Source organism: Nicotiana tomentosiformis, chromosome 6 (assembly GCF_000390325.3).
Source record: "Nicotiana tomentosiformis chromosome 6, ASM39032v3, whole genome shotgun sequence".
NCBI lineage: Eukaryota > Viridiplantae > Streptophyta > Magnoliopsida > Solanales > Solanaceae > Nicotiana > Nicotiana tomentosiformis.
The window spans coordinates 11,374,205-11,388,342 of record NC_090817.1 but is presented as its reverse complement, the minus strand read 5'-3'; the positions used below and the strand labels follow the sequence as shown (position 1 = coordinate 11,388,342).

The 14,138-nt window shown below is 35.7% G+C and overlaps 1 protein-coding gene across 1 annotated transcript; it reads left to right on the top strand.

Annotated features, from left to right (window-relative positions):
* Nucleotides 1-2,034: 2,034 nt before the first annotated feature.
* On the top strand, nucleotides 2,035-12,595 carry LOC104103845 (translation machinery-associated protein 22-like). The gene is made up of 7 exons (XM_009611783.4): nucleotides 2,035-2,233; nucleotides 2,410-2,472; nucleotides 8,829-8,890; nucleotides 10,721-10,802; nucleotides 10,917-10,984; nucleotides 11,059-11,142; nucleotides 12,256-12,595. Exons 1-7 carry the CDS (start codon nucleotides 2,086-2,088, stop codon nucleotides 12,310-12,312), a joined length of 564 nt encoding a protein of 187 aa, XP_009610078.1. The 5' UTR covers nucleotides 2,035-2,085; the 3' UTR covers nucleotides 12,313-12,595.
* The last annotated feature ends 1,543 nt before the right edge of the window (nucleotides 12,596-14,138 follow it).

Sequence of the window (14,138 nt, the reverse complement as noted above, 5' to 3'; positions counted from 1 at the left end):
CCCCAAATTTTATGTTAAATATTATAAGAAACACTTCATTTAATAATATTTAATTATTTTTTAATATAGGAGATTAAAATTAATTAAAGATTTACTTATTAATTTATTTTCTTATTAAATTTTACTTTATTTAAGTCTTACACTTAAATTATAAAAAGATAGATGAAGGAAAAATAAAAAGATTTAAGAAAGAAGAGGTACGGGTTCTTGAACAATAACAGAGATAGTTCACTTTTTAAAAATATACAAGACTACTGCACCAATAAAATTATTCAATATTATACTTTTAACTTTCAAAAGTTTTAAATGCGCAATTACAATTATGCGGAATGTTGAGCAGAAATCAATAATATGCACAAAAATAACAAGATAATTTATGAGATCTTTAAATTTTTATACATTAAGCAAAATATGAGTGTGTTCATTAGCTAGCTTTCAATTGTAGATTCTCTTACTAGCTTGCTTATTTTCTTTTTAGGTAAAACGGCTTCATAACCATTTAAACTTGCACCTGATTTTCATCCCGATAAATAAATTTTCAGCTTTCCCATTTAAGCACCTCTACTTGTATATTTGAGAATTAAAAAATCTGTTTGACCGTTGACCATACACATGTGGCATATGTTAGTCAGTAAGCTGCTTTGCGTGTATTTCACGTTAGCCTGAAGCGTGAAACTCCTTTTTTCAATGCCCAATGGTAATAAGGGCATTTATTTAAAGACTATCTTCTTCATTATTTGCAAAAAATCCTAGACCTCCATTGTTGAAGCACTCTATTGGCAACCGTTAACAATTGTTTTCTTTTTCTTTTTGTTTTGATGGATATATCATTCTTTGGATTTTCATATTGTTGCAGACAACTTGTTTAGTCTCACGTCAAAAAGAGGGGGGAAATAGTTGGCGGGAAATGTGTTTTCGTGCTTTCCACGTGTATGATTTTAATTGGTCTTTTGCTGACTGGATTGCCACATTTTTGTGAATTTGTAGCACGCCCTATGTTCTGACTTGCAGAGGGGTTTATTAATTCTCAAATATACAAGTAAAGGTGTTTAAATAGGAAAGATGAAAGTTTAATTATCGGGGTGAAAATCAGGTGCAAGTTTAAGTGGCTACAAGGCCTTTTTGCCTTTTTTTTAATGTCTTTTTTGTTTTGTTTATTATTGTACTTTGATTTGTATTTATTTAAAGTTTGTAGATTAATAGTTGTCAGCTTATATGTTGTAAATTATATCCTTCAAGATTATTTAGATTTTCAAGGCTTGCGGTGAAACTGAAATTATGAAATTACAAACCTGGAACAAATATTAGGTTGAGTTATTGATAATCGAGGACTTCTGATATAATTTCTTCAATTATTAAATTAGTTATACACAACCAATATTCACGACCATCTTTAGGAACTTACACTTTTATTGTATAACTCAATACTAATTTTAAATAAATTTATACTCATTGAGACAGGATTCACGCGCATCGCGCTTACCCTAAGACCAGTAAGATAGAATAACTAAAAGACAACTAGATTACAAATAAAAGGATTTTATGAAATTTGATCAAGAGAATAATATTTTGCTGAAATTTTTTATACACATCTTTGATTAAAAAAGAAATAAACTCAGTTCACTCTAAGGGGTCGTTTGGTATGACGGATAAGCAAAAATAATCTGGAATAAAATAACCAAGGATAACTTATTACTGCAGAGTGTGCCGTATTAATCCCAGAATAAAACAGTAAAAGTAACAATCGCAATATTACTACAACATACCAAGTAGTCAATAAAAAAAATACAATAAGAATAAATAATCTTTGCATAACCAATTCCAATATAACTAATCATAACATAACTTTTTTTCAAACTAAACGACACTTAAAGTTTGTTCTCTCAATCAATAATACTAGTGCAAATATTCTTTTATTCCTTTTCTGTACGGTCATAATTTTTCCCCTTTTTTGCTTAATAAATTTGCTAAAAGCTTATTCCCTATATACATCTTATAATTATAACGTCACTTTAAAACGCCGTCGTTTGTTTACCAATCATCTTCAAGTTTCAAAATCTTCCTCTCAGAAATTTGAGTTCTGTAATGGCGGAGAAGCCACAACCAGTAGAAGTTTTATATTGTGCAGTTTGCGGGTTACCCGCTGAGTACTGTGAATTCGGATCCGAATTTGAGAAATGCAAACCCTGGTTGATCCAAAATGCACCCGATCTCTATCCGGATCTCCTTAAAGGTTAAAACAAAACCCTAACCGTAGCATTCTTGTAAATATAGGAAAATGAGCATTTTCTTTTTGCGATCATATATACATGATAATCGTGTTTACGTTAATTTTGTGCTGCTTTATTTATTTATTTATATGTTTGTTTGTTTGCTTGCTTGTTTTTATGATTTGTTTATTTTTTGCAGACTCAAATGGAAAAGAAGCTGATAAAGTCTCTGATCAGCTCCAGTCGACTTCAATCTCAGAAGGTGAAGTTCTTTTTGCTATATCACTCTCGTGTTAGTTTGGAGTACGCGTGTCAAAAATATTTATTTTCATGTAAATTCAATCACGGGTTTCTTTACTTTAGTGAAATAAAAGCACCATAATTTTCTCTAATCAGGTAGATGTTTGTTTTTATAACCTTAAGTAATGTTGAAAACAACATCTGTATACTGAAAGTAGAGAACCTACAAAACTATATGATTCTCTGTGAAAAATGCCCGATGTTGTATACAAATTGGGACCTCATTGGGGGGACCAAAAGGAAACTAAAATTAAGAGGTTACTTCCAATGTATAATGTCATTCCCTATCCCATCAAAAGCTCTTACATTTTCTCTTTCTATATAATCAGGGCACAAATGGGCAACATCTCATGTCGTGAGTCTTCCCTTCTATCTTCTGTAAGCACAACTGAATAGAGCCTCCTTTACCTGCTTGGTGTTGTCCATTTCGTGCTGAACCATCTCAAAACCTCCACAGATGTATAACTAGTTGGAAGTACAAAAGGAGATGATCCACACCATCGGTTGAGTTTTTGCACATTTAGCATTAGCTAACAAATGCGATCCTTCTATTCCTCAAGCTTTTAGCTATCAGAATCACTCCCCTTGTTGCCTACCAAGTGAAAAAGCACACACTTCTTGGTGCCCTCAGTATCCATACCGATAGGTGAGGGCTTAGCTCAATCCCAAAAGGCAGCTCATGAGGTGAGGATTGCCCAAGACCATATAAAGAGGTCTTTCCATACCTTCATGGTCTTTGTGAGACTCGACAACCCCCGTGTGCCCAAGACTGGACTATTAGAGTGTGAACAATATAAGATAGAGGGTCAGCATCATTAAATGAATTGACATGGGCCTGACTTTATCTCTAATACCATGATAAATGGTCTTGGCCCTAACTCAACACCAAAAGCTAGCTCATGAGTTAAAGATTGTCTAAGATCATATAAAGAAGTCTTCCCCTCCCTTAGTGGCTGATGTGGGACTCAACAAACCAGAGTCCTCCTTGGTTAAAAGCTTATTGGAATTGTAATAAGATTACTGCCAACATGCCACTGCTTCCATCCCTACCTCCATAAATCTTGGTTCTCAAGCTATGTTTATAATGCATTTCAATCAGGCTTTGGAGGTGTGGCACCTCCCTGTCTTGAAGGTTCCCCCTAAACCTTAGGTCCCAAAGAGCACTACCCTTTGTATTATTCGTGCCTGTTGGACTATCATCTCCTTTTGGCACGAGAATTTGTAGATATTTGGAAATGTGAGCCTCAAACTGTTATCTCTATACCATGTGCCTCCAAAAGCCGCTACAGTCGAAGCAAGATTCCTGTACTCTGCCTCAGCAGAACTTATGGAAACTGTTGATTGTTTCTTAGATTTCCATGAAATGAAGGAGTCACCAAATTTCACTAAATATCCTGTTATAGATCTTCTGTTGTTGGGACATACTGCCCAATCAGCATCACAGAAGGATGATAGAGATCCAGAACATTCAGCCTTCATTAACACCCCTAGACCTGGACAGTGTTTAACATACCTCACAACTCTGAGGGCAGCTTCCATGTGAGATGACTTAGGACTGCGTATGAACTGACTTAAGGTTTGGATTGCAAATGAGATGTCAGGTCTGGTGATTGTCAAATACAGTAACCTATCTGATAGCCCTTGCGATTTCTAAAATGTGTCAGTGTCTTCTCTCTACTACCCCATTCTGTTGGGGTGTGTAAGGACATGAACTTTGATGTAGGATCCCATGTAACTGAAACAGTTCTCTACAATGATTATTGAAAAATTCACTTCCATTATCTGATCAAAACATCTTGACAGACTTTCCAAATTGAGTTTTAATCATAGCAAGGAAGTTTTTAAGTCTGAAAACTACATAAGATTTCAATCTCAATAGAAAAGTCCAAGTCCATCTAGTGTAATCATCCACTAATGTAAGAAAGAGCTTTATTCGATTATAGGTAGCAACCTTGTAGAGTCCCCAAACATCCATGTGAATTAGTTGAAAAGCTTCAACACTTCTTGTAGTACTTAGTGGAAATGACATTCTAGTTTGTCTTGCCAAGGTGCAGATCTCACACCTATGAGCATTATTAAAGTCTACTATTTCTGAAACATTATAATTTTCTAAGAACTGGCAGAGGTACATGTCCCATTCTCTTGTGCCATATATCTGGATCCCCTTGTTTGATAATTGCAAAATCTTTGCAAGAATGCAATCTGTTGTGTGACTCCACTGAGGTCATGGTGTACAACCCATCTTCCTCCCTACCAATCTTCTTCCCCCCGCCAGACAAGAGGTCCTGAAATACACAAAATGTAGGGAAAAAGGAAGCAAAACAGTTCAGGTCTTTTGTTACCTTGGAGACAGACAAAAGATTGAACTTGAAGGTAGGAACACATAGAACATTCTTAATAGTGTCACCTCCTGACAATTGACAGTCCCCTATGTGAGTAATTTTGGCAGAATCTCCTGTTGGTAGTTGAACTTGTCCTGCATTTTCTGTTTGTGTTCCATGGTGCAACAATTCTTTATTTCCTATCATATGGTTTGTAGCTCCTGTGACTACAATCCACTTAGGAATGCTAATATTGTTATAAAGAGAAGTACCTGCTATTGCTGCCACAGTGCCACTTGATTCACTAATTGAGCTTTTGTTCAACAGTTGTAGGATCTGAGAATATTGTTCATTTGTGAACATGTGTGTTGGAACTCCTTTGTTTGCTTCCAGTGAGACGTTGCTTTCTATCTGCGTTGCATTAGCTTTTCTCTTAGGATTAAAATCAGATGGATAGCCCACTATTTTATAGCAATTATCCTTCGAATGACCTGGTTTGTTACAGAATTCACACTTCATCAACTTGTAGCAGCCTGCCTTTGTATGCCCCTTCTGGTGACAATACTCACATTCTATGCTGAAATTCTTCCTTGGCTTGTTCCCTGACTGTGTGGTAAACATAGCAGTAGGTTCAACCTGTCCTGTATGTGTGTTGAAATGGTTGCCTGAGATTATTCTTCTGCTTTCATCTTGAACTATCATAGCATAAGCTTGGTTAATGGAAGGGATATTAGGCATCATCAAAATTTGACTTCTAGCTTGCTCAAAACTATCGTTCAACCCCATTAAGAACTGTAATAATCTCTGAAATTTCAGCTGTTCAACATAATCCTTAACAGTAGGTGGTGGTAATATAGCATCATATTCAGCCCAAAGGCAGTTAATTTTGTAAAATAGACAGAAACAGACGATATCCCATGTAGAAGTAAAAATTTCTCTGTGCAAGTAATAAAGCCTCGAAGCATTTACTTTGTCAAACCGTTCCTTAAGTTGTGCCCAAACAGTTTGAGCATTCTCTGAGAATAGAACACCAGTAAGGAGGTGTGAATTAACATTGCTCATCAACCACGAAGTAGCAATAGCATTACAACGATCCCACTTATGAGCTAATCCTGGTCCAAAATCACTTTTCGAGGTAGTACCGTCTACCAAACAGAGTTTATTCTTTCCTAGAAGAGCTACTTTCATAGCTCGACTCCACAACGTATAATTCTCCATTCCAGTTAATAACAAACCAATCGATAACGAACCTGGTCCATCAGATGGATGTAAGTAGAGTGGGTGATTATAGTCTAGAATGAAGTTCCCGCTATTCACAGTTCTAGTCGGTGCTATTGCTGCGGTGGTTCTATCTCCGGAATTGTCACCAATCGCCATGGAAAATTGCAGAAATCTACTCACAATTACACAATTGAAGCAAAATTAGGGTTCCGATCACAGACCGTCGTTACCGATTTTGAAAGAAATTGAAGAAATTGAGTAAAATTGAAGCTGATTCTCTCGATTTACTTTGACCTTGCAAAGAAATCCCTAGAATCGCTTAGTAATTGGTTGTGATACCATGTTAAATTTGTGGAACGAGATAGAATTTAGGAGAGAACAATCGCAGCTAAGAACAGAGAAGAGAGAATTGGGGAAGAAAATGAATCTTCATTTCTGTTCTTTTCAACTATATAGTAACGTGTCCTCTTTATACAAGTATAACCACTCTAACTAACTTCTAACTATGGTTGGCTAAACTATGGTTAAGTTATGTTACGCCACTAACCACATCACTTATACTACTACTCTCAACACTCTAACCCCCACCTATTGTTATGTATTTCTACACTATCACCTTTCTCCGTAGTATGTGCTCTTCTATCCCATATCTCCACTCCTACTTTCCTAATAGAGCCTTGTTATAACAAGGAAATCTTTCACCTGACCTCTTTCAATCTCTTTAACGAATCCATTGATACCGTTTGACTTTCTTGTCAACAGCACTATGTACGAAATACCTATCTAACAGTGTTATTAAAAGCGCACGCTTCTCGCTTAAAGCGCAGAAGCGAGGCGAGGGGTCTGCGCCTTTCTGCCCTAAAGCGCGGCATTGGTAAATAAGCGCACGCTTCACCCTAAAAAGCGAGAAGCGAGGTGATGAAAAAAGCGCAGAAAAGCTCGCTTAAGCGAGGTCCAGCGGCTGCCTAGGGTTTTCTTAAAAAGAATTTGCAAATACACTTGCGCACACTTCTTCCAAACATCTGCTTCTCTGCTGCAAGCGACGACTGCAACCTTCAACTTTTTCTCTTCTGCTCTTCAGTTAAGTTTCTCTTCTGCTCTTCTGCTCTTCTGCTCTTCTTCTCCTCTTCTCCTTCAGTTCTTTCTTCTCTTCTCTTCCTCTTCTGATTTTCTCTGCTTCACTGTTCACTGTTCGACTCCTCTCCTCTTTTCTCTTCTTCTTTTCTATTTTTTTCAGTTCTTATTTATCTGTTCTACCCTGTTTTATGCCTGTGCTCTGTTTTTTTTTAATTTCTGCTGTTCACTCACTTCACTGTTCATTGCTCGACTTCTCTCCTCTGTTCTTTTCTTCTTTTCTATATATTTTTTTCAGTTCTTATTTCTCTGTTCACCCCTGTTTTCTAATTTATGCTTGTGCTGTTTTTTTTTTTTTTTTAAATTTCTGCTGTTCACTGTTCACTGCTCTATTTTCAGCTGTTCACTGTTATGCCATGTTTTAACACTTCCTTTTGTGATTTGGTTTTGCATTTGCTTAATATGTTATGACTTTTGAGGATTATTGACTATCTAGTTTTAGTAGTTATTATTTACTTCTTAATATAAGAATTGAAACATTTGCCTAATATGTTATTTTTATTGAGTTCTTGGTCATTTATCTATGCCTATTTAATTTTTATTTATGTGTTATATTGCGCTTCACATGAAAAAAGCGCGCGCTTCGCTTCACGCTTCTCGCTTCGGTGAAGCGAGGCCTCCTCGCTTTTTTCCGCTTCTCGCTCTCCAAAACACTGCTATCTAATATCTTTTGGATGGGAATCCTGTACTGTCTAATACCGCATCCGGGCGCTGATGTGGCGAGTCTAACTTATTTATCCACACTTATCCATTATGCGTGAAACCTTGTTTATACTTCTCATACCCAAGCGGAAATGTGGTGGAACCATTTACCAATTTAACGGTAAAACTCAAATGTCAAATATTGTCTTCCTAGACGAACACGTCCCAACAAATTCATCAATATGAGATTCATCGTAATTTGATTTCTACTTTAATAATGGCCGTCAATCTACATTCACTGGCCTCCATTACCTGGACTAGTTATGCTCTGCCAACATTGGTAAAGTGAGGGTGTCGGGAAAAGACAATCGTGAGTGGGTTGTACTCCTTATGTTGCTACATGGAGGCCACTTCACCAACCCCTTTCAGTTTCTTCTTGCTACACTTTGCTAAGGCATTGCATTACCTTAATGGCCATGAATGGTGAGAGGAGCACTTTTGTCTGACCTCTCTATCAAATGCTGAGGAAGTGAAGATTGAAGATCACCATAGTGTGTAGCTCATTTGTGCTAATTCTTAAAGGAGTAATAACGAAACAATATAAAAGAGATGTTGAACTCCTTTTTTCTCGTCTCAACTTTTCATTTCAGTTCTTTAATTTCTTCGGTGGACAAGTGTTAAAGAACTCTGGGTTTGATTTTGAAATCCATTCATCTGATTCCTCAGAAATACAATCCTGTTTTTAACCTTCTCAGTCGTCCCCTTTCGATATGCTTTTCTGGGTTTTTGTGTTCTTGGAAGAATAAATTCTGGTATAATGTGATATGTCTGCTGGATTTGATGTTTTAAACTCTGTCCTCCCTTCCCTGTGGGGCTAATAGTTGTAGTAAAATTTTGAACGAAGAGCTCTAAGTTTTTTGGATTTCATTTTATCTTGTTCCAGTTTGCATGTACAAATTGAATTCTGTTCTTAAACTTTTTATTACCTTTGTTGGGTCAGGTTCTTCAACATCCAAGCAAGAAGAAGTCAAGCGTCTTCCTGGTGGAAAGATAAAAAAGAAAGTATGAAGTTCCAACCATTTTTCTTTGTCTAATGTATGCTAATCCCTCTTTCAAAAATGGTATGGCTCTGTGCCATCCATGTGATATTATAAGCACTGAGCAAATTCAGTTCAGTGATGCTCTTGTAATCCTTTGAATTCCTGTGCCCGTAAAACTTTTCATTGTTGTTCCAGGTTTTAGTTTGAGCAACATATAAATGATATTGGGCCGGTCTAACTGAATTTCACCTTTTCTCGTTGCGCTATTAAGTTGCAAATCTTGCTTTTATCCTCTATTTTCAAATTTGGATGGATGTTACTGCCTTTAACCCATTTTATGTGACACAATTTTCTATTTAATCTGTCCCAAAAAGAAATATGCCTTTTTCTTTTTGAAAACTTTTTAATCTTAACATCCCCATTTTAATCTTGATGGCATGAGTTATTAGGACTCTCTTGATATAAAACTTTATCTTTACAAGGACAGAACAAATGAAAAGACATGTGGAACTCTCACCATCACTCGGTTAAAATGATAAATTTGGGACTTTGCGTATTTTTAGCTTACATGTCAAAAGTCTCCTTTAATTTCTTAAACTCCATGCCCAGGTAAAAACCTTACATAAAATGGGACAAAAGGAGTATTTCACCTAGTTGAACTTACTTGAAGCTGTAATGTTTCGGAAAGGGTTTTCCCTGCAATATGAATGTGCAAGCTTGCTTAGTAGTTTCTCCTTAGCAAAAGAGGCAGTAAACAGAAACTACAAAAATAAAAAGAGCGTAATCCATTAATTTTACCAACTAGCCTTCTCAAAGAAAAAACATAAATAATAATTTTACCAACCAGGGAAAAAAATCATTGGATTGGTCTTAACTTCTAACTTACAATGTCTTTTGTCTTTGGGAATTTTATATTGTTGCATTAATCAATTTCAGTTGAAGGTCCAATGTTTAGTATCTCATTGCATCGATGAATCTCAAATGCCTGATCTGTGAAATGATTGAAATAATTAGAATAACTCTTTTAATCTCCTTTGTTCTGCAAATCACGGGTTTGCTCCTTTTGACCAATGTAATTAAACCTGACCTAGACGAATCTGGGAGGTTGTCGTATGGCCTGTTTTCTGCAACCCTTTCTGTTAAGATGCTTGCAGTTCATATCTGGTTTCATGATTGTGGATGCAATATAGATATTGCAAAGAAAATTGCTTTCTGTGACTATGTGAGGCTGTGGAGGAAATAAAGGTTTCTTATTGGGGAAAAAAAAACAAATGGTCCATGACCTTGAGAATGATCATCCTTCATAGGATGTCTATTTGGAGGAACTCTATAAAATGGTTCTTCAAAGAAAGTTCTATGTCAGACACTTTAGAACAACTAGGGAAACTCACTAAAATGTATTTGGAAAGCTCTCTAGTGAATTTGGTTGAAATGACTCCATCTTATTGTGTTAAACTGAGCATGAAAATCCCAGGTCATTTAGCAGGAACTAGTTTCCATTCTGGCATGGCAAAACAGCAAGTGAGGCATGTCTACTAGCACATTTCAACTACCAATTATTCCTTTATGTTATTAGCTATTATATAAATCTGGTGCATTCTTCTCTTTCCCTCTCTCTCCGTCAGGAGATCTGGCCTAGCAATGACAACTGAAACTATCACCTCGCCTAATGCTAACCTTAGTCCTCACTATATTTGAGAAACTTTCTATAAAATGTCTGATCTCTCATTTTCAGGCAATATGGAGTTTTATTCATTGGTTTAGCTGTGGTGTCATGATCTCAAAAGATCATCCTGTGATAATGGGACTTGTAAGCAAACTTTATAAGTAGATAAACTTAGTTATTTTGTAGGAGAGGCAGGAGATTGTTATCGAAAAGGTCACAAGAAACAGACGGAAAAGTATCACTACCATCAAGGGCCTCGATCTCTTTGGTGCGCAATATCTATAGTTTAATATGTATTATCTTGCTCAGTCTTTCTTTCAATCTTTTTCCTTCTTCCAAGTTGCTAAAGCATTTAGCTTGGCTTTATTTTGGACAATTTTAGGTGTTAAACTAAGTGATGCTTCAAAAAAGCTTGGTAAAAAGTTTGCTACTGGAGCTTCTGTGGTTAAGGTGTGTTGAAGTTGTGGTTTCTAATTTTCTCCAAAATGAGTTAGATGTATGCCTGACGTGGATTGATGCTTCAGGGCCCAACTGAAAAGGAGCAGATTGATGTTCAAGGGGACATATCATATGACATTGTGGACTTTATTACAGAAACCTGGCGAGATGTATGTTTTTTACCTTCTGATTATTGTCTTTATATGTGTCTCAGGCTGGTACTTTACCTGTCCAACAGAAACTTATGGCTGCTGTTGCAGCTGCATTATCTACCATAATTATAAATGTCGACCTCTACGATAATAAATGTCGTCCTGTTTTTTCTGACTAATAAGAAGAAACTAAGTTTACATTAGCATGTACTCTTTTGGTCATAGAAGTACTTCACTAATCAAATGAATCAAATACATGCACCTCTGTGGTATGCAAATAGGAGTTTCATTCAACTAAAGAAGTTTGTAAAAGCATCTTGGTCGCTACTAGGGGTGGCAAACGGGCGGGTCGGGTTGGATATGGGACGAGTCAAAACGGGTAATGAAAAATGGATAAATTATCCGACCCAACCCATATTTAATACGGATAAAAAAGGGGTTAACCGGCGGATAATACGGCGGATAATATGAGTAACCATGTTGTCCATGGCTTCTTGAATATGATCACTTTTGGGAGAATTCCTAGTTTCCCAAACTTGAGGAACCCCCAATTGGAGGCTTTACAAATGTAAAAGTTAAACCCATTAGTTATCCACTGGTTATCCATTTTCTAAATGGATATTATGGTTTTTATCCATATCTGACTCGTTTTTAAAAATTTCATTATCCAATCCATTTTTTAGGAACCGAAGATGTTTTGATGGAATATCAAGTCCGAATTACATTCTCAAGGCTAGTTGTCTTTTATTTTTATATAGCTGGAGTAATCTCTTTCCTGTAAACTCCACTGATAAGTTTTTGGACTTTGTTAGCTCCTTGTCTTTAGTATAGGCCACATTGTAATTGAGCTAACAAACTCACTTTTGCATTTGCTATCTTTTGTACTAATTGCATCTACTTGATGACATTAATGATATCCCTTACTTCATCAAAAAATATTGTTTTCTTTTAACCATTTTGTCACCCCTAGTCGCTACTATTTATGATCTGACAAAATTGGGACCAATGCTGAAGAGGAATTTTTTAGCTTTAATTTAACAAAATTAGAAATTAGAAATTTAATTGATTTTTTCTTCAATTGCCCAATTTCGTAAAATGCCAGCTGAAGTTCCTTCACTTTGCGGCTCTCAGGTTCCAGCATCTGCAGTATTCTTCGTAGAAGATGGGAAAAAGGTTCCAGCTGTGTAAAACTTGGGAGGTGGGACATTCCTGTTTGCAGGCATTCGTAGAACTGTGATAGTCAAAATTTGGGGTGAGAATATGTATCAGCTCTATAGAGGCGGCTACCATTTGCCCTCTCCTTTTTTTCTCCCTCCAACAGCTAATAAAAAGCAAGCTGCATTTTGCTGTTAGATGTGGTTTTATATGCAGTATTTTTGCTTGTACAGTTACTGCGATGCTTATATATTGTTTATGGATCCTGTATGATGAATGACATTGAATTAGTGCTTAAGGCAATGGTTTCTGTGCATTGGTATTTCTCACAGTTGTTCACTGGCAGTTTAGATACTAACTACTTCATAGAAAATAAGGTGAAAAGATGCCCCTCTGGTTAGCAGGGGCAATGTCCGTGCACATACTACTTTCTCAGATCTTACTTTTGGGATTCTACTGGATTTGTTGTTGTTGGTTTTGTATGACAAATAAGGCATAGAGACCATCCATAATTTTTTTTTAAATTTTTTTAAAAAGTATTATAACATTCCAGAGCACAGTGACCCTGTTTTCAGCGGATATATGTACAAGATATATTAAGTTTTGAACGCATAATCTCTAAAGTGAAGCGTTCGGTCTTTAAAATCTTAAAGGTTGAATCCAATTAAGTTTAAATTCTAAATTCACTTACACTGATATAAATAATAAAGATTTATATAATAGACTTTAACTTACTCGAAATTGAGACATAATTATTATTTTAACTTACCGGAGAATAGCCAAGATAATGGCTTTTAACTTTATGCACTTTTCTCCAATCTTTTTTTAGGCTTAGTCCCACCTATTTTATGTTTTACATGCTTAATTAAACTTTCTTCCCTTTCCGAAATATGGATCTGCCTTTTAGATTGCCCAAACTTCAAATATACTACAGCAACATGTTTCATAAAAGCCATCTTTGTCCCTAGAAAGTAACACATTCTTACTTCTAAGCAAGAGAATTGCACCCAATTCCTAACCCCACCATAATAAAACAAGATTAGAGTAATCGAGTATATTACTTTCAAGGATTTAAATTATATACAAAAGTAATATAATATTTTCTTATATTATCAGTGTAGTTTAACGTGTAACAGCAGACAAGTTAACATTTTTATTAGATTACTAATTAATATTTATTACAGAAATTTACTTGTAATTATCTTATAAATAACCTGATTGTGTAAAATATTTTTTTTCACCGACAATACATAAAACTTTGCTTTAATAGTTCTCTTGTATTACGATTTCCTTGAGATTGCAATCTTCATAATGAGATTACCTTGATAAAGCAAAAATAATTGAACTCTTTAATCCAAGATAATTATGATCCCAAGCCAAGCATGCGTGCAAACGGAGACTTAAGAGATGGGAACATAATAATTTTGGCTAAATTTGCACATGTTATAACCTATATATAGCATGATCATTGACTAATTAGCCTCATAATTGCAATCGTGTATATTATTTTTTCTCTTTTAGAAATAAAACAATTTTGTCTGATATTAATGATTTCTCAAGCTTTGTGGTTGCCATCAGCAGGGATTTGCAAAGAGATTTTGAAAGACAAAAGTAATTGAAGATGCATCTTACATAGCCTCATTTGAGAAGGGCCATAATTAGAGCTAGATATACCATTATAACTAAGGGATTTTTCCTGTGGCTATATATGCAAAAGTAGGTCTTCACTTTTGGTGGTATTAGACAGCTATACTAATGACATAAATATATTAATTAATATCAAGATAGCCTCTTTTGTGACACGAACTATGTTTTAAATGGTATAAAATGCTGACTCCCCCCCCCTTCTTTTTATCCTT